The sequence below is a fragment of the Lygodium microphyllum genome, chromosome 24 (genome assembly GCF_053477565.2).
Source record: "Lygodium microphyllum isolate KBCC chromosome 24, Lygodium_microphyllum_v1.1.10, whole genome shotgun sequence".
NCBI classification, from domain to species: Eukaryota; Viridiplantae; Streptophyta; class Polypodiopsida; order Schizaeales; family Lygodiaceae; genus Lygodium; species Lygodium microphyllum.
In genome coordinates this window covers 80,110,419-80,131,516 of record NC_141158.1, presented here as the reverse complement: position 1 = coordinate 80,131,516, position 21,098 = coordinate 80,110,419, and the positions used below count along the sequence as shown (strand labels likewise).

The 21,098-nt window shown below is 44.9% G+C and overlaps 1 protein-coding gene across 1 annotated transcript; it reads right to left on the bottom strand.

Moving 5' to 3' along the window:
• Positions 1-1,948: 1,948 nt before the first annotated feature.
• On the bottom strand, positions 1,949-20,273 carry LOC148015280 (uncharacterized). The gene is made up of 2 exons (XM_087665430.1): positions 19,514-20,273; positions 1,949-3,340 (listed from the first exon to the last, which is right to left on the bottom strand). Exons 1-2 carry the CDS (start codon positions 20,207-20,209, stop codon positions 2,528-2,530), a joined length of 1,509 nt encoding a protein of 502 aa, XP_087521556.1. The 5' UTR covers positions 20,210-20,273; the 3' UTR covers positions 1,949-2,527.
• Between the last annotated feature and the right edge of the window lie 825 nt (positions 20,274-21,098).

Sequence of the window (21,098 nt, the reverse complement as noted above, 5' to 3'; positions counted from 1 at the left end):
ATTGTATAGCACATTGTTGCACAAACCATGTTGTTGTAGGAGCTTCAAGAATGGTTGATAGGTAACTACATTTTCAAAATTATCCAACCATGTTAAAACATCTTTGAAGGGAAGACCATTAGTTTTAGCTAGCATAGTTAGTGAAATCTAGATGGATTTGTAGCATGAACTGTCTAAAAGGAAATGTAAAATTTTCTCATTAACAAAATTAGGATTTGGGGTCATGTGCTAATTCTTCATTCTATCACCAAAATATGTGATTATATTAATTGATTGATAGAGTTTTTGTCACTATTGACTATATCACAAAACTTTGCAATGTGAAAAATAGATGTACTCATATTTGGAAATTGAAATTTATGAAAAGAGTTAACTGATTCATCTTGGAGTTCCACTATTAATTTAATGCCAAAAGAGAACACAATAAAGTTAAAGAAGATGTTTAAAACATTGGCTAGACTTTACTTAAATGTTCGAGATTGTGTTAGTTTGTTGTTGATTTTAATGTTTAGCTCAATGTGCATGTGCCATTGAGTCCTCTCCAAACAATTGTGTTGCCATTAATTGTATCTATATGTGCACATAATCAATTGTATCTATATGTGCACATAATCAAGTTGATTTTGCATGGAGCATGCACAAGCTAGTTAAGTAATGATAAGTATTCTAGAATGACTTTTGTATGGTTAGCCTTTGGTAGTAGTGTTATTAAGATGTGCAAAAAGTTGCAAGGACAGAGAAAAGGTGTGTTGAAGTACTTACTTGACCTTGTACAACCCAACAAGTACTTGTGATGCCAATATTTCTTAATGGTATTGCACATGGTGCATCTATGAACAAAAGTGGATGAATAGTTTGATTACTTGAAACAATGAATGGGAGAAGAGTTTTGAATGTATAGTGCATAGACCTACGGGAGCACCATACAATATGTATAGCGGAGTTAGCATTGTTTCCTTCAAAATTGTAAACATGGTGGTCATTCGTTTCCTCATTCACCAAAGTACATGTCGTAAAAGCAAGTTCAAGCATCTTCCCTCACAAACCTAGTCTGGTGAACTCACTTGATTCTACTAGGTCCTTCCTCCTTTCCTATTGCATGAAACCAACGAGTTCTTGTGATGCTAGAGTGTCTTGCTTAATGTTGTGTAACAAACACAAAATAATGGATAGTTAGATCAATTGGCAAAATTAGTTGGAAAAAATATAACTTTTTCTAAAGTAGTGTATAAAGCTAGATAGACACTATGGAATATGTACGGTGGAAAGTTGGCACAATTCTCTCCAAAACTAATAAAGATGAAGATTGTTCCCTCCCCCAACCACCAAAGTGCACATCATTCTATTGTGGCAATATTCTTTTTCTCATTGCACACTAGTTTTCATAATACACTTCTCAATATGAACCTATCACACTATTACATATTTTGATGGAGTTTGAAATTTAATTCTCCACCTTTTAAGGAACAAATAATTAACTCTTCTTATTCTCACTCGCTTATCCTTACAAGTAGAAGCCTAATTTTCCTACTAGTTATTCCATTCAAAATCTTTGAATCATAATCAAAGTTGAAGTGGGCACTATGGGTTTTGAGACATTGATGCGCATGAAAATACGAAGTGTTAAGCATGGTGCTTCACAAATATTTCCATGTGAAAACCCGCATCATATTTAAAGGTAGACTGTTCTGTTATATAGCCATCGAATGTTGAAAAGAAAATATATCTTGCCATATAAATGCTAGAAACATCTCATATTTCTCTCTCCATAAAAGTGTGTATTGAGGATATTAAGAGATGATCATCTTGCATCAAAATGGAGAGGAGGCTTTTGGCAGACTTCCCATTTTTCGATTTTAGATGATAGTAATTATTAGGATCTTAATTGATTGGCAAAATATTGTGCGTGGTTGGAAGTGTGCTTGTTCCAAATGCAGCCTTCTAAACCTACATTTTGCAGTTTCTCATTTAAAAAATTCCCAGTACAAATTCTTGCATTTTAGATAATCGAGTTATTGCTGAACATGGCATACAGAGGCTTCCTAACACTTCTGAAACTGTTATCTTGAAGCATCACAACACATGATGACAAATCTCATGATGGTTCGTGATAATCTCATGATGGGTATTATGACAATCGGTAAAAACGTCTCTACCCTTGTGGCATGCAATATCTCTACAGTGAGGGAAGAACCAGAAAAGGACTACACAAGACAAGGATCATATGTTTACCAAGGCATGTTCCAGAGCTACTAACAAATAAATACCTTCAGGCATCATCATCATATAGCAGTAGCTCACCTTCCAAACTAGAGGCATGAAGCACTCCTCTGTGCAGTGAAGGAAGACCCCAAAATAAAACTCAAGAATTTAAGAACCTGTTGATTACAAAATGTTGCAGCCTCTCTATGAAATGAAAGGCTTTGCGTAGTAGTCTTCATGAACAACTTTGTATGCTCTCAGACGAGTGTCAAATTTTCCGGAAAGACTTGAGTACCATCTCCTTGTCCCTTTTGTTCCTGTCCAATCAAGCAGAAACAGGCCTAAATTTTCTAATTAATTTTGTCTTCCATCGCATACGCTTCTCCATCTCACCTGACAGCTTCTCTACTTCCTCATCTAAACCCAACCTTCCCAACCAGCCGTTAAAAATGGCCAGTGTTTTAGTTCCCAAGTTCAAAGACTGATTTTCTAGCTTCTCCAGCACATATATTGCAGTCCCAACCATATTTTTGCCTTCACAAGCATTAAAAAGCCGAGCCAATGATTTATCAGTTGGTTTGACTTTGATGGAAATCATATTCTCAAAGACTTGAAGTGCATTATCCAGATCATCATCTTTGGTGTAAGCATCCATTAATGCAGAGTATGACCTTCTCTCAGGATAAATACGTTTGAGTTGCATAAGTTGAAATACTCTTTCTGCATCCTTGGTACATCCAATGTTACCATACCCTCTAATTAGCGAGACAAAAATTTGAACTACTAAGGGTAAATTTGCAGCCTCAATGTCCTTTAAGAACATTTCAGCCTGTCTGGGCTGACCCTGCTGGCAATAGACTTCAATTAGAGCACAGTAAACAAGAGTATCAGGTACAAGGCCCCGTGATTTCATCTCTGTAAATTTCTCCTGCACTAAGTCTAGTCTTCCCATTTTACCATACACATTGATTAATACTGTATAAACCGCCACGTCTGGATGCATGTCCCTCTCTCCCATCAATTGGAAAGTCTCTACAACTGTTTCCTGATTTCCCAGCTCACTGTGGACTAGCATGAGATTGGTGTAGTCCCTGACAGATGCCTCAAATGACTCTTCCAGAAGCACAAAATCATAGACCTGAAATATCAATAGAGAAAATAACTATTGCTCTCAGGTTGTCACAAGCAAACTCAGCTGCATGAAACATATAGTTGGAGAAATAACAAACAGAAAACAAATCAAAACTACAAAATTTTAGCATTTGATCTTCGGCCATGCTTGACCAACACACTTTCATTTGCTTGGGAGTGATGGTGGTCCCATAAGCATTAATTCTAGACACAATTGACAAAGGGAGTGTTGTATTGACAAGGAGGTCAGCAACATATCAAAAACATTAGGGAAACATGTCACAGGCATGTGATTTATCTTTAGCACTCTATGATGGCAGGTCCACAAAATTGCATGAGTTGTGCCAGAAATGGACATGTTCATCAGTAATTAAGATGATAATTAAAAATGATACTAATTATCATGTAAATTTGGTGGACACGCTAATTAATTTATCCGAAAGAATTTAAGCCAAAGTTTCATATAATTTGTAAAATTTGTGTGCAGGAAAAAGTTTCAAGTTGGAACACCCAGCTGAATACTTAAATTATGATATGTTCTTTTGGAAAACAAATTTAATACAAGGAAAAGCCGAAAAAAGCTAAGAAAGGCAAGGAGCACAGCCAAGACAAGGCATGGCTGTCTAGAGGGGATCATTGCCTGCTAGAGCTGATCATGGGGTTCACACAGCTGATCATCCTGTTCTTGTTGTCAACGAAATTGTTTCTAGCCTGGGCAAAGCTATGAGAGTGCACAACAGAGTAGCTATACCATGCCGTTGCTACCGATTGCACCTATATAGGGAGTAGTAGTGACTCAAAGCCCTGCCTTGTTTCCACTCTACGTGTGATTCCCTATACCCAGTGGTGAACCCTCTTATGTGCGGTGTCACGAGGGTGTAGTCCTGGGATGTGTCTATGTTGTCCCGCTTTTTAGATTGAATAATACAAGAGTATACCTTGAGCTCATATCGTGTTACCTTTCTGTGCCATGTTGAGTGTGTAACGAGTGCACGTTTATCACACTTGGTATCAGAGCAACCCTTGCTCGGAGTAAAGGAGTGCTCACGCAAGCAAGAGGAAAGATCCAGTGCCCCAAAGAGATCGAAGTCGTAACGACCCACAGCGCGACACCCCGCGTTGCGTCGCCCCACGTCGCGTCGACCCCCATCGTGTCGCCCCACTTCACAACGCCCCCCCGACGCGTCGCCCCGGCGTGACGCCCCAACCTCGACATCCCACCGTCTGAAGACGTGACGCGGCTTCCGCACAGCACGACCCACACCACCACAGGCGAAACGCGGCTTCCCCGCGTCGACACCACCACCAACCACATGGAGGACGAAAGGGAGAACGTCACCCTCCCAACACTGGAGGAGAGAAAGAAGAGTAGGGGGCAAGAATGGAGAGTGGCCCAAGAGGAGAAGGTGGCCGGACTAGAAAGACAATTAGATCGTATGTCAGGCATGCTGGAGTCAATATGGAGGAACATGCAGATGAAGGAAGAGGAGGAAAAAAGGAGAAAGAAACTAGAAGTGGAGCAGGGCTATAGAGAATGGGTGATACAACAACAAGAAGAGGAGAAAAGACACAAAATGCAAGAGGAGATAGATAGAATGGGTAGAGAAGAGACATCTAGAAGGGCGCAAGATACAAGGAAAGAGAAGGAGAAAGTAGTAGAGTTAGGCAGCAAAAAGAAAGACAAGAAGAAAGAGAAGAAGCACCACCGTAAAGAGAAGGAAGATAGTGATAGTTCAGAAGACGATTATGGAAAATTCAAGATGCCCCAACCAGCCAAATACAAGGGAGAGAGAGATGGGTTGGTTCTGAAGAAATGGATCGCAGAGGTAGACAGATACTTGAAGTATTCACGCATAACAGAAGACAGGAAGGCGGAGGTGGCAGCCATTTACTTGGAGGAGGACGCTGCCAGTTGGTACCTGCTGGAGCAAGAGCAGGGCCACACCATCTTTTCATGGGAAGAACTATAGGAAGAATTGAAGGACTACTTCATACCAAAGATGGAAAAATTCAAAGTAAGAGATGAATGGAGGAACCTCAAGCAAACACAGGAAAAGATGAAGGAGTATGTCAGCAAATGTAGGCAAATTATGCTACAGCTACCAAACATGGATACAGACACTAAACTACATGGATTTCTGTTTGGGATGCAAGAATGGGCTAGAAGAGATGTGGAGAGATAGGAACCAACAAGCTTAGCAGAGGCCATGAGGATGGCCGAAAGACTAGTGGACCTCGAAGGTATAAGAACAGCACAAGGGAATCGAAACAGGTTCAACAACAATTTCAGCAACACCTTCAACAACAACAACTCATGGAACCAGAGGCCCAATGCTCCTAGAGGGGCATTCACAGATACAAGGAGCCAAAACACAACTACCACCACGGCCGTTTCACAAACCGCATTAGTACCAAGAGGAGCAGCAGGAAGATGGGGAAACAATCACTACAGGCCAACCCCTAGCACATCGTATGGGCCCGCAGGATCAAATACATCATGGTGGAGATCCCCAGGCCCTTCCACCGGCATCAAATGCTTCAAATGCGGGGGTCCACACTACCAAAACAGATGCCCAATAGAAGATATAGCTTCATCAAGTGGATCAAGGGTGAATGCAACTTGTGCATATGGAGAAGAAGAACCACAAGCACCACGTATCCAGGAAATCCCAAATGGGAGTGAAGAAAGTATGGACCACCCAAGGGTAGGGTCAGTTAGTGCCCGACCCCAATGCATGGCAACCAGGGTAGCAGCAGTCCACCACCTATACATCAAAGGCCGAATGGGCGAAGGAAACCAACCTATCATGGTGGACACAGGAGCAACACACAACTTCATGACACCAAGGTGTGCAGCAAAACATGGATTGAAACTATCAAAGGCCCCAGAAGGATTAACAGTAACATTCGCACAAGGAGAAGCCAAGGAAGTAAAACAAGTCTTTACAGTCCAAGTGGAAGCCGACAAGTGGAAAGCAAAACTCAACTTCTTAGTAATCCCCATGGATGATTTTGAAGTGATATTGGGCTTAGAATTCTATGACAAGTATGTAATTGCAATGTTTGGTAAAGGTGTGAATGAAATGATGCTAGATATGCAAGGAGAAGGCGTCAGAGTACCATGTGAAAGAATGCAGCTACCTGGCAGGACCCCAATCAAGGTGCAAATGAAGGAGAATAAGCCAAGAGTATCATGCCAAACAGTAAAACCAACTGCAAACCAACCAAAGGGCCAGACCCAAAAAGCACCGGTCCAAGGAACCGTTATCAGGCCACGTATCATGACATGCAGTGCAAAGCAAGTTGAAAAATCAGTCAAGCAAGGAGATATAGTCTATCTGTGTATGATCCGACCAATTGAAGAAGAAGAAAAGGGCAAGAAACCCAAACAACAAAATAGGAACACAGAGGTGGCAGAAATACTTGAAGAATTCAAAGATGTAATGCCAGCCGAGCTACCCAAGGGTCTACCACCCAGGCGAGATGTGGATCACAAAATTGAGCTGATTCCAGGGTCTGCCCAACCGGCCCGAGCTCCCTATCGCATGAACCACACTGAACTCATGGAATTGAAGAAGCAACTACATAAACTAGAAGAACAAGGATTCATCCGCCCTAGCAAATCCCCCTTTGGTGCCCCAGTGTTGTTTGTAAAGAAGAAGGATGGGGGGCTTAGACTCTGTGTAGATTATAGGGCTCTTAACAAAATCACCATAAAAAACAAATACCCTATGCCCCTAGTGGAAGACCTCTTAGATAGACTGCACGGGGCCAAGTACTTTAGTAGGATTGATCTTAGATCAAGTTACCACCAAATCCGCATAGCCGAAGAACATATCCCAAAAATAGCCTTCCGTACCCGATATGATAGTTTTGAGTGGTTAGTCTTAGGGTTCGGCCTAAGCAATGGGCCAGGCACATTTTGTGGCCTCATGGATGGAATTTTTAGACCGGAGATAGATATCTTTGTCATTATCTACATAGATGACCTCCTAGTCTACAGCAAAACCTTAGAAGAACACAAGCAACACCTACGGCGAGTTTTTGAGAAACTGCGGCAGCATCAGTTATATGCCAAGCCGGAAAAATGTGAGTTCGCAGTGAAAGAATTGGAGTTCTTAGGCTTTATTGTAGGAGCAGATGGAATCAAAGTGGACCCTAAGAAAGTGAAAGCTGTCCAAAGATGGCCTGTACTGAAAACTGTAAGAGAAGTGCGGGAATTCCTCGGCTTCACAGTATTTTGTCGGAGGTTCATCAAAGATTACAGCCTCATCACTGCCCCCCTCTCCCACCTCACCAAAGAAGATCACTCTTTTACATGGGGGAACGCGCAACAGGAAGTCTTTGAGCAGATGAAGAAGTGCATGAGCCAAACTCCCGTCCTAAGAGTGCCGAATTTCACCAAACCCTTTGAAATTTCTACAAATGCATCTGACTACGGCATAGGAGGTGTACTGGTCCAAGAGGGTCACCCCATTGCGTATGAGTCAAAGAAATTTACCGATGCTGAAACAAGGTGGAGCACACATGAGAAGGAAATGTTGGCAGTCATCCACTGCCTTAGAAAATGGAAGCACTATGTTCAAGACAAGCATACAATAGTCTTCACCGACAATATATCCCTCAAATACTTCCAATCCCAACCCAAGTTATCCGCAAAGCAAGCCCGCTGGCTAGACTTCCTAGCCGAATTCGACCTAGAGATTAAGCACAAGCCCGGCTCTACTAACAAGATAGCAAATGCCTTGAGCCGAAAAGCTGACCTGAAAGCCGTCAGTGTGGTCAGTAGCAACTTCATGGAACTTGTCAAAGAGGCCCTAGAACAAGATCAGGAAATGCACAAGATAATCAAAGATGTGGAAGCAGAGAAGACACCACATGGAATGTACACCTTAGAGGAGGGTAGGCAAGAGATTGTATATCCCCAACAATGTGGAATTGAAGAAACTCATCCTGCATGAGATACACGACGGCAAGATTAGAGGCCACAAAGGGCAAAGCAAAACCTTGGAGGCCCTTAGGAAGCAGTTCTTTTGGCCGAATATGAAGGAAGAAGTGATAGACTACATCAAAACTTGCCCCACTTGCCAAATGGTCAAAGCACCAAGATCAAGACCAGCAGGATTACTACAACCATTACCAGTACCCAACCGCCCATGGGATGTCATCAGCATGGACTTGATTGTGGAACTACCTGAGTCCCATGGGTACACAATCATCTTTGTAGTGGTGGACTATTTTTCCAAACAGGCTCACTTCATCCCGGCCAAACCACCACTGAATGCCAAGGAGGTAGCACGCCTCTTCTTCACACATGTATTCAAACTGCATGGCTTACCACTGGCCATTGTATCAGATAGAGATGGCAGATTCATGAGCGACATGTGGAATGAACTTTTCAAATCTCTGGAAACACAACTGAGATTCTCATCATCCTTCCACCCAGAGACAGATGGACAGACAGAACGAGTCAACCAAGGCATCGAAGATTATTTCCGCAGCTATGCCCGAGTGGACCAGAAAGATTGGGCCTTGTACCTTGATGTCTTGGAATTCCACTATAATAGCTCCATCCACTCGGCAACGGGGTACACCCCCTTCGAGTTAGCCACAGGAAAAGAAGTCATCACCCCACTGGCCTTAGCATCCGGAGTGACCAAAGCAGAGGATCAAGATGCAGAAGAATTCTTGAAGAAATGGAGAGATCGCAATGCAACAGCTAAACGAAGCCTCGAGCAGAGCAAGATAACCATGACAGAGCAAACAAACAAGAAGAGAAAGGTTGTACTATTCGCCAAAGGAGACATGGTCCTAGTGAGCTCTAAGAATATGTCACTTCCCAAAAACATGACCCCCAAGTTCAATCACCGCTACTATGGACCCTACCGAATCACTCAAGTGCTGAACGAAGTCACCTACAAGCTGGACCTGCCAGACAGTGTTTGTGTTCATAATGCATTTCATGCTCGTCTTCTGCGCAGGTTCTATCCCGACAACCAATGGGGACGGCGCGTACCAATGCTCCATTCCAACGGTCCCTTCGAAGTAGAAGCATTCCTCCGACGCCGAGAACAAAGAGGCTTCCCCGAATACCTCACCAAGTGGCGCGGGAGTCCACTCAAGGAAGCCACTTGGATCTCAAAAGCGGAGGCCCGCGAACACGGAAAGGATGCCTTCACCCTCTGGCTCGAGGAGAACCCCTCGGCTCCTTCCAACGACCCTTGAGCCTTTCCAGTACTTCAACAAATAATGCGGTCCTCAAGCATAGACCCCACACGTGCCTCCACTCCTCATATGTAATCGAGTTGAGGGTGGACCCGCATGGTAGCAATCATCAAGCAAATAACTCCATCAAAATAAAAAGCCCCCAACGTCCTAGTGCGGCAGACACTGGCCAGTCTGATAGCATAGACTGTGTTAAGACCCCGCGGTCCCCTTAGACCGGCAGACACTGACCAGCTTGATAGGAAAAGCTACGTTAAGATCCCGGATGAGTCAAATAACAAACGCTACCCTTATATTGCTGAGGTCAGCAATCCAGTAAGCGGGGGTGAGTGTAAGGGCTTTGTAGCTATACCATGTCGTTGCTACCGATTGCACCTATATAGGGAGTAGTAGTGACTCAAAGCCCTGCCTTGTTTCCACTCTACGTGTGATTCCCTATACCCAGTGGTGAACCCTCTTATGTGCGGCGTCACGAGGGTGTAGTCCTGGGATGTGTCTATGTTGTCCCACTTTTTGGATTGAATAATACAAGAGTATATCTTGAGCTCATATCGTGTTACCTTTCAGTGCCGTGTTGAGTGCGTAACGAGTGCAGGTTTATCACGCCCGGGGGGGGGGGGGGTTTTGGGAAAAGGCAGCAGAAGAGTGTCAAAGAAGGAACAAATCTGCTGTGATCAGAATGAAAATGCTGAATACAAGGCTGCAACAGCCAGCCCATCACCTTACGTCAATGATGGTACTAGAATGTGGCAAAAGACATACAAAAATGTTTCGCTATAAGAAGTGTACTATACCAATGAGGCTTTACTCATTGGTAGTTGAACGTCCAATCTCGTTGGTGTTTTAAATGCCTGCATCATTCTGTATATCCTCCTGAGGCATGTCTTGGGTAAGCTATAAAGAAACTACACAAGATCCCACTCATCATTCCATTGGATTTTAACTAATTCACCTCAAATAGCCTCGATGAAACATCCCCCAAGGATCCAACCTGCACATGAGATACAACACAAGCCATATCCAAAAATGAAAGGGACTAGACACCAAACTCACCTCCCAACAATAGAGCCAAACGCGCTAACCCTCAAGCCTCGGAGCTAGCAGCATCCCAAGTCACAACCACATCCCAAGAACTGGCGTCCCATACAACCAACCCACACCATCCTCGTATACGGATGCATCGGCCAACGGGCCAGGTCTCCAAGAGTGGTGATCATGTTAGAGATCACAGCCTGACCAGGTGCAGCAGGTGCAGTCGGACAGTTTCTGTCCTTGTGCAGTCGGACTGCCACGTGGCAGTCCGACCTGTTCAGACAGTCAACTGCATTTAATGCAGCCGACAGGTTCTTTCTGGCGCCCTGTTTTTCTGGCTATAAATAGCCGAGGACTTCAGCAGTCTCCTACACTTCTCTGCTCGCAGATTACAGACCGGTGGCACGCGCAGATTCCGTCTCTATTCGCAGATTTCAGACAGGAGACAGTGCAGACTGCAACGGACTTGGAGGTGAACAGCAGGTTGCATCGTCGAGGTGGAGACACGCAGTCCAGCGTACTGCGCCCGTGTATATATCTGCATATCATTGTATTCAGCACACTTTATACAGCAGATCTTCATCTTCCACTGTCTCTTTCTCTCTCTTCTCTCTCTGCATTCTCTCTCTCTCAGTCCTACGCTTCCGCACCGCTGCACTCTGACATGGTATCAGAGCAGTGTTAAAGGGCTGACTGAGCGCAAAACCAACCTGAAGAGGAGTTTCTATCGCGACACAAATTTGCGTTTTCAACGTTTGAGGGCAGACAGGAGGGCTGCGCCTCGGAACAAGGCTGAAGCGAGCGTGGGCGCGCAGGAAAGGAGTCCAGGTGGTAGATTTGCTGCTGTTTACTGCTGTTTGACGCGGAGGAAGTTTGAGTTTTCAGCTTTCAAGTGCAGGTTTTGCTTTTTCATCGCCTCCGGTGGGTGAAGAAGTTTCAGGACGCGGAAGAGCCTTAGCAAGCTGAGTTTTCACAGTCAGAGGGGACTGCTTTTGCGTTTGTGAAGGCATTACAGGTAAAGATGTCTACAGAGATTGACTTGGAGTTCCAGATGATTATGGACCGGAAGGTGCCTATCTTACCGGCTCTTCCCGCAGATCAGAAGCTCGACGGCGACAACTACCGCATCTGGCGCGTCATGATGTTGGCCATCCTTGAGTCCTATGATTTGGCGGAGCTTGTACAGGAGATCGACCGGCCCTCGATAAGAGATGAGTCCAAACTCTCTTCCGATGCTCGTGCGGAGTTGGCCAAGGCTCAATCTCACTGGGACAAACTGAATGCCAGGATTCGTTCCTTTCTTTTTCTATCTTGTACTACAGCCGTGATAGCTCACATCGAGCACTGGCTGGAGCTTGATCAGATGTACAACCAGATGACCCTTATGAAGCGGGTTTCTTTGGAGGTTCAGATACGGACCTTGTCCGTAAACAAGTCTTCTTCGCTGCGGGAGCACATCAACAAGCTAAGGCAGCTTCAGATGCAGGTTCAGAATGCGGGGAAGCCGATTTCCTCCGAAGACATGGCGATCACACTATTGTCCCAGTTGCCGCCACAATTCAGTACATTCTACTCTGCCCTTATTGCTTCGGGGCGAGAGTCTACTCTTCGTTGGGAAGAGTTGGTTCCTATGGTCTTGGACCAAGAGGAACAACTAAAGGGACAGAATGCTTCCAAGTCGGAGGCGCTGACAGGTCAAGCCTCTCAGAAGAAGGGGAAGGACCAAAAGAAGAAGAAGGGGGATAACAAGTCAAAGAAGGACAAGGACAAGGACAAGGACAAAGAATCCACATGTCATATTTGTGGAAAGACTGGCCATTGGAAGAAGGATTGCCCTGACAAAGGCAAGAAGGACACAAAGGATTCTGGAGCGGTGGCTGCACCCTCATCAGCTGCATTTTTTCATCTAGCTGTCATTGAGGACTCTTCACCGAATGCTTCTGATGCTGCGATGACGGCTCCCCAGGCTCGAGAGTGGATCGTTGATAGTGGTGCCTCTAGGCACATGACTCCTTCATCAGATGGTGTTGCCCAGTTGCGACCCTCGCATGGGCAGATTCTCATTGGAGATAGCTCTTCCGTGTCTATTGCAGAACGGGATAAGATGCAGCTTATTCCAGATGGACGTGGTGGTACCCATATCTCAGAAGTCTTGCATGTACCAAGATTAGGGTATCATCTCCTGTAAGTTCATAAAATTTGCTCCCTTGGACTTTTGGTGGAGTTTGGCAGTACTTCGATGCGAGTCCTTGATCGTGGGTCAAGGAAGGTTCTATCATCCGGATATGAGGAAAACGGCATCTATAAATTAAAGTCTTCCACCACCCTCTATACTCTTCTTCTTACCTCTCAGACACAGTCAGAGTTATGGCATGCTCGGTTTGGTCACCTCAACTATGATTATCTTCGGAGGGCGTCACGTGGACAGCTTGTTCGAGGGTTGCCGGATATAGTGGTGAGCCAGCAGCCATGTGTCTCCTGCATTCGTGGGAAGCAGCATAGGGATGCCATTCCCCACACAGCTTCGCAGCAGTCTACTTCACCGATGGAGCTTGTATCTACGGATCTATGTGGCCCTATGAGGAACGAGTCCTTGCGTGGGAGCTCGTACTTCATGCTGATCGTAGATGATTACAGCAGGATGACATGGGCCTACTTCTTGACATTGAAGTTCGAAGCTTTCTCCCACTTCAAGGATTGGCTTCTCTTTGAGGAGAACCGATCGGGCCGGAAATTGAAGACCTTGCGATCCGACAAGGGTGGTGAATTTGTTTCTAATGAGTTTGCTCGGTTTTGTACAGATAAAGGTATTCACCAGGAGTTTGCTAATACCAACACTCCTCAAGAAAATGGCATTCTTGAACGGAAAAACCGCAGTGTGATCGAGATGGCGCGCACCATGATGGAGCACCAACAGACCCCTCAGGTTCTATAGGCCGAGGCTGTGGCTACTGCAGTCCACATCCTTAATCGATCCCCCACTTCGGCCATTGACGGGATGACCCCTTTTGAGGCTTACTTTGGGACCAAGCCCGATGTTTCTTACTTTAGGGTCTTTGGGTGTGATGCCTATGTTCACATTCCCAAGGCTCACCGTGATAAATTTGAAGCAGCTTTCCGAAGACAGGTATTTGTTGGCTACAGCTCCCAGTCCCAAGGCTATTGATTGTATGATCCCGTCAAGCGGGATGTGTACACTAGTCGCGATGTGCGGTTTGTGGAGGTTCCGGCCATACCAACGGGTGAGGAGCATCCCATTCTTGGAGATCCAGGGGAGAGTTGGGCTCCTGCTACAGTTCCATTGGAGCCCGTGCCTTTTGATTATGATTCTGTTTCTGACACAGAGTCTACTATTCCACCGGTCACCCCTGAGGAGTTACCACCGGTGGATATTCCAGAGTCTTCAGCTGATGGAGAGAGACGAGGGGAGGTTCGGCCTCCTCCTCGATGGGCCCGTGACACACTCCATGATTCAGGGATCGAGGGGGTTCCTGAGGAGTGGGGACCGCAGGATGGTCCGCAGCGGTCACAGAGGCACCAGGCACATTCTACGAAGCTTGTTTGCTCTAACTATTGTTTGATGACCCGTGTTATGCAGGATCGAGAGCCCACCTCCGTGAAGGAGGCTTTACAGTCCGCACCATGGACGAAAGCTATGGAAGCCAAGTTGGAGGCTATTGAGAGGAATGGCACTTGGTCACTCGTGCCCCGCCCCCTGAATAAGAAGGTGATTGGCGTCAAATGGGTCTTCAAGACCAAATACCTTAGCGATGGTTCTTTGGATAAGCACAAGGCTCGCCTTGTTGCTAAAGGTTTTGCACAGCGCCGAGGGATTGATTGTCATGATACTTTTGCCGCCACTGCTCGTATGGTGACCATTAGAGCTGTTCTTGCCTTGGCTGGCCATAGGCGATGGCCTGTTTACCAGTTGGATGTGAAGTCGGCCTTCCTCAATGGTGATTTGAAGGAGGAGATCTATGTTGATCAACCTCCAGGCTTTGGATCTTCAGATGGGAAAGTCTACAAGTTGAAGAAGGCCTTGTATGGCCTCAAGCAGGCTCCGCGTGCATGAAACGAGAAGATTGATTCGTTTCTTCAGTCTCAGTTGGGATATCGGCGTTCTAAGGCCGATCCGCAGCTTTATGTTCACACTTCCGAGGATGGTTGTGTGCTTTTTGTGTTGTATATTGATGACTTGATTGTCACACGTGATCATGCACAGCAGGTCCAAGAGACGAAGTCAGCTTTACATCGGACGTTCAAGATGACGGACTTGGGTCTACTCCATTTCTTTTTGGGCCATGAGATTAATCAGTCTCAGAGGGGGATCTTTATCTCTCAGCAGAGATATGTACAGGAGCTCTTGGTGTCTTTTGCGATGGAGGATTGTCGGACCCTTTCTACTCCTATGGATCCAAACTGGAAGGCCACTTCCCATTCAGCTTCTCCTATGGCGGATGCTTCCCGCTATCGTCAGTTGAATGGATCCTTGATTTGGCTTCTCAACACTCGTGTTGATCTTTGTTTTGCTGTTGGGCTCTTGGCAGGGTTTATGAGTGAACCTAAGACGGTGCATTGGCAGGCTGCTCAGAGGATACTTTGGTATTTGAGGGGAACGTCTGATTTCGGGATTCATTATCCCGCAAGGACAGATGGTTCAGATCTTATACTTGCAGGTTGGAGCGACTCGGATTGGGCCGGTGATGTGGACCACAGGCGGTCTACTACAGGTTACTGTTTTACCTTGGGTGCAGGTGTTATCTCATGGAGTAGCAAGAAGCAGCCCACGGTAGCCCTTTCGTCTACTGAGGCAGAGTATCGGGTCGCGTCTTCCACCACATGTGAGGCTGTGTGGCTTCCGAGATTGTTGAAGGAGCTTGGCTGCCCCCAGACTCGTCCTACATTGCTGCAATGTGACAATGAGAGTTGCATTGCCTTGGCACGGAATCCTGTTTTTCATGCTCGGACGAAGCACATAGAGATCCAGTACCACTTCATCAGAGAGAAGCTTCTGGATGAGACCATCACTGTGGAGTATTGCAAGACGGAGGACAATCTTGCAGATTTGTTTACGAAGGCACTTCCCCAGGCTCTACTTCGAAGCCATTCCAGATCCCTCAGGCTTCTGCCCCGCCCAGGCTCTGAGAGGGGGTGTTAGAGATCACAGCCTGACCAAGTGCAGCAAGTGCAGTCGGACAGTTTCTGTCCTTGTGCAGTCGGACTGCCACGTGGCGGTCCGACCTGTTCAGATAGTCGGCTGCATTTAATGCAGCCGACTGGTTCTTTCTGGCGCCCTGTTTTTCTAGCTATAAATAGCCGAGGACTTCAGCAGTCTCCTACACTTCTCTGCTTGCAGATTACAGACCGGTGGCACGCGCTGATTCCGTCTCTGTTCGCAGATTTCAGACAGGAGACAGTGCAGACTGCAGCGGACTTCGAGGTGAACGGCAGGTTGCATTGTCGAGGTGGGGACACGCAGTCCAGCGTACTGCGCCCGTGTATATATCTGCATATCTTTGTATTCAGCACACTTTATACAGCAGATATTCATCTATATCTACATATCTTTGTATTCAGCACACTTTATACAGCAGATATTCATCTTCCACTGTCTCTCTCTCTCTTCTCTCTCTGCGTTCTCTCTCTCTCAGTCCTACGCTTCCGCACCGCTGCACTCTGACAGATCACACAATGAAATATGTACAATAGAGCCTTGAGTCCTATAAATAGGACTGGACTGCCATAAACCTAAAATATCCTTAGTGCGTTCCCACTGAGTCACTTCATGACCACTATGACCAATGCTACTAGTGCCCATCGAAATGTCCAAGGCTGTAACACTTCCCCCCTTATGAATTATTGTTGTCCTCAGCAACATCCTCAAGAACAAAGTGAGGAAAACGACTCTTCAACGAACGTACACTTGACCAAATACTCGGAATAAACTATCCAACGGAATCGTTTAGTTTGAAGATCAAGAACCAGTTTGGGTTCGAGTGGAACATATCGAGCAAATCCTCAAGCCGCACGACTTTCTCACTTGGAAAAATCGATTCACCGCATCCCAACTATTCTTTCAAATGACTCATGTGGAGCATAGGGTGAACTCGGATTTTCGAAGGTAAATCCAGCTCATAGGATACGCTACTTATCTTCTTGGTAATCTAGAAAGATTCACAATACCTTGAAGACAGTTTTTAGCACTTGTCACTACTACGTTTCATAGTCTGCCACAAGTACAACACACTTCGACATCATTCTCCAATAACATCTACCTTGGACCTTGAGACACAGAGGTTCAAAGCCCCTCAATTGTATTATCCATATTCTCATTCATTCATTCTCATTGAGCATTCTACAAATCATATTGTCATACAGTTTGTGTTTCCCGTAAAATGTTTCTACACAACTATCAAATCCACACAAAGAACTCAATGAAGATCTATCTCAATGGGAATTTTCATGCATATCCAAGACCATCAAACCGGAAATAATGTTAATGTGTATCCTAAAGAAGTGATTGGAAGGCATCGCAAAGACACTTTAACAAAAACAAGGGAGGAAAAGGGAAGAACAAGGGATTGAGGGGTTTTGTGGCGGTGGTGATGGTGATGGAGAAGAATGAAGAAGGAGGCACCCCAAAGTCACCCACATCGGAGTAGACATGTAAAAAAAATAATAAGCGGCAAGGAGGGTGAAAACTTTTGAGATCCAAGTCCAAACCACACTGAGTGTTAGATAATAAAAAAACACAGCAATGCAGCATTCTTTCTAGCTGACCTGCATTATTTTACTCATGCTAGGCCATGTATTTATGTCAATGGCAATCAATCAATGCACCATGCAGTTTCCGAATGAAAGTCACCAGTCTTTGTGTTATAAGATCCGAGATACACGCTCGACCTTCCTATATACTTAAAAGATATATGATGAGTATTATGCTAGCGCAGAGAGAGAATAGATGAGAGAAAAGAAAGATGTAGAGAGAAAGAGAGAGAAATTGACAATACACTAGGAATTGGAAGATGGGCCAATCCCCCCCTAGTGGAGTTATATTATTGACAAGGAGCAAGCTAATCCGTTACACAAACCAGTTCTTAACTTGTAGATCTTGGGAACAAGATTACGGTTCCTTGCATGGTATACAACCCACTAACACTTGCCCAACTTGAAAGTTGGCACCTTTTGATCCTTCTTGAGTCTCTCCTTCTCTCCTACACAATATATGTAGAGATCTCCTCTTTGAGCTTGATTTCAGCAGAGCTTCCACAACACTTGCACAACTTGAGGGTTGGCGAGCTTGAACTTAAACAAATCCTTGCACGGTATACAACCGATGAGCACTTACATAACTCGGAAGTTGGCTCCTTTGATCTTCTTGATTTCTCTTCTTTTCTCCTACACAATATGTGTAGGGCTCTCTTCTTGGTGCTTGATTTCAGCAAAGCTTCCGCAATACTTTGTGAGACTTGAACCGCCTTCTCTCCTCCTCTTGCTTGCATACAAAGTGATACTTCCTTCACCTTCTCCACAACCAAGGAGAGCTTCCCTTTTATAGGCTCCAAGAGCTTCTCTTCTTGGAGAGAGACTTGAGAGCCAAGATTGGAAAGGTTAATCTTCATGTAAGATGTGGCTGTTCCAAGACCTACTCTACAGCACCAATTTTGGAATATCTCTCTGTGTGTTGCTCGGATGGAAAAATGTCCAACACAAAGGTTACAAATCTTGCCGTTTCTGATAACCCACACGAGCCGTTTTAGGTCGGCTTTCTATCGTGAGATATTTTAAAAATGGATTCACCATGTCTATTTTAAGAAAAACAGCTTTTTAAACTCTATTCTTAACTTATGGTCCATGCAACCACCTTGAGCCATAGATAAGAAGAGTTCATTAGATTGCCTTGGACCTCAACCTTAAGATTGACTTCCACGCAAAAGCTTGTATCATCTTAGACCTTAGAAAAAGAAAATCACTTCTCTCCTCACTTCCAAAGGATCACGTCTCTCGTCTTTCTTAATGAGAGAATAGAGAATGACCCCAAATGAATGCAATACTCATTACACACAAGTAAACATTTCCAGGCGTCCCCAAATGCACATATAAATACATATACACAATGCTAATGTCCTTCCTCTTCTTAGAACTCAATCCATCTTCATTTATGTGTAACTCCTTGGTTCTTGTGTACACTCTTACACTTGGCAGACACTTCCTTCCCCCTTCATAACTTGTACTCCCTGTATCAGATATCCCCGTCGCATTGCTATGATCACCCTATTAAGTCATGCACTAGAAATACTGGTCTCTAAATAGTCTCATAGCCAACACTTAAAGAAAAGTGAGTCATTAATTTATTGACATAAATTTACTAAATACAGAATGTGTAATAAGTAATCAATTTAGTAACACTTTGTACTCTTTTGCCTCAATGTTTGTCTTTTCAGTGTGTACTCCTTCAAGTCCCTCTGCAGATCAATGACCCCTCACCACGTCAGCAAAGAGTTATACTATAGCCAACTTTTACCCTTACAACACTATCCCCACATTTCCTGACCCTCCCACGCTCTTCAGTCACCCTGCTCTTCCAAAAGCAAGACAGCCCAAATTTCAGCAACTGCAGGTGTCACACTTAACCAAACTGCCACACATTCTGCAGCAGCCTTTCATCATATGTCTCTGTTGAGCCCCAAAACAGCTGTAATTTGGCTGTTTGTATCTTGTCAGCTCGGTCCCACAGTCCATAGTCTTGTGCTTTACACCCTGAGACCTTTATATAAGGTCAGATGTGCTCCATTCTCGGAAATAATGCATGGATTGCAATCCTTAGCAGTATCAACTTCTTACGTGCATAGAAAGGAGTAATTGAAATGTGGATAAATACACGAAGGGTTGCTGGCATTTCAAGCATTGCAAAGAGAGTTACCTGGATGACAAAGCTCTTGTCTTCTCGTTCCTGAAAATACCTAATGACATAGAGCCAGTCAGCTCTATCTGGGTGGACGAACTTGGCAATTTTCCTCATAGACATAACAAAGTGGTCCAAGTTATCGAGCGAACGGAGATTCAGGATCATATGCCTGGCTCTAGGAGGCACATTCTGCCGTTTCCCTGGCTTTGAAGGGTACGGCAGTTTGGTAGAATCGATAAGCAGGCGGGGCTTGCGCTTCTTGAACTTGAAGTCTCGCTCTCGGTCGAGGTCGTCAAGGCGCAGGCATGGAGTCTGGCCCTGCAGGGAGGATGGCTCCGGGTCATCAAGACAGGTCTGCACACTGGGAGGTAAGGCATTTATTATTCCTGATCCTTCTTCTTCTTCTTCTTTTTCTTCTTCTTCTGCTGCTGCTGCTGCTGCTGCTGCTACTGCTTCGTCTTCAACCCTAGGTTTTCCGTGAGAGATCGTCAGGGCCCGCCAGTGAGAGTGCAGATCAGTATGCTTGTAACCGGCTGTCTTGTGTCCTGCGGTGCTCCGTGACGGCCCACCTGAGAAGAGAAGCCCGACGCTTCGACTGGGCTTGCTCGACGAAGAGAAGGGGCCATGGCGAGTAACATCATTCGAAGAGAATGCCGGTGCTGTTGATGGGTGATAGAGAGAAGAAGCAGGCGAGAAATCTAGTAGTGCCATTCTTCCTGAATTCCGCCTAAAAAGCAAGAGGAAAATGAATTGCAATTTGCACGAGTCGAGTCAAAATTTTGGGCGATAATGTTTGGTATTGCGTGTTCACACACAAGAAATTTGGTAATGCAATTGATATATTATCATAGTCAAAGGGTACGAGAAAATACAGCATCATAAAGATGCAACCAGGCCTAGAGGTAAAAGTAAATACAGCATCACAAAGATGCAGCAAGGCTCTAGGCTTGGGTTACATCAAATTAGTCTAGGAGGCTATCATGAGCGGGCTTTGAGTGCCCACATGCATGCTGCGTCACATTTGTTTAGGAGGGTCTCATGGGCGAGCTTGCAAAGCTCCTAATGCTACACATCTCCTGTTGTGCATTTAAATGTGCATACCTGGATATCCTTGAATCCTTAAAATATTTGAAATACAAAAAGTTGGAATGGATTAAGCAAAACAACTAAGTATCTCATCCTTGTCACTGTCCTTGATTGACCTAACTTATCACAAGACTCTAATACCAAACCATTATATACTTGACTTCATTCGCTTTCATCTCCATCCTAAATCCATCCAAAGTAGACTTGAGCCTAGCCAAATCAGGATTTTGACAATGTGGTGCCCAACTATTTGTAGGCTGTTGTGAGCATGTATTTCACCTAGTAGCTTCCTCCTATCATCAACCTGCCAACACAAACCACCAAACATGTCCAACCTTAAATTAGCCACCATGTATCCTTCCCAAAATAGATGCTTTGTAATTTCTTCCTCCCTGGATCTACATTTCCCATACAAGAGCCCCCTTCCTTTTAGCTTGTCACATGTGAATATGCAACCTATCATGACTGTCCACCCGAATACTCTGTCTTTTAAGGGGAGCTTTAAGTGACCACA

Coding starts and splice junctions, on each gene's coding strand:
- LOC148015280 (XM_087665430.1), bottom strand. CDS start 20,209: ATGGCACTACTAGATTTCTCGCCTGCTTCTTCTCTCTATCACCCATCA. Junction 3,341..19,513: donor ACAAGAGCTTTGTCATCCAG/GTAACTCTCTTT, acceptor TTGATATTTCAG/GTCTATGATTTTGTGCTTCT.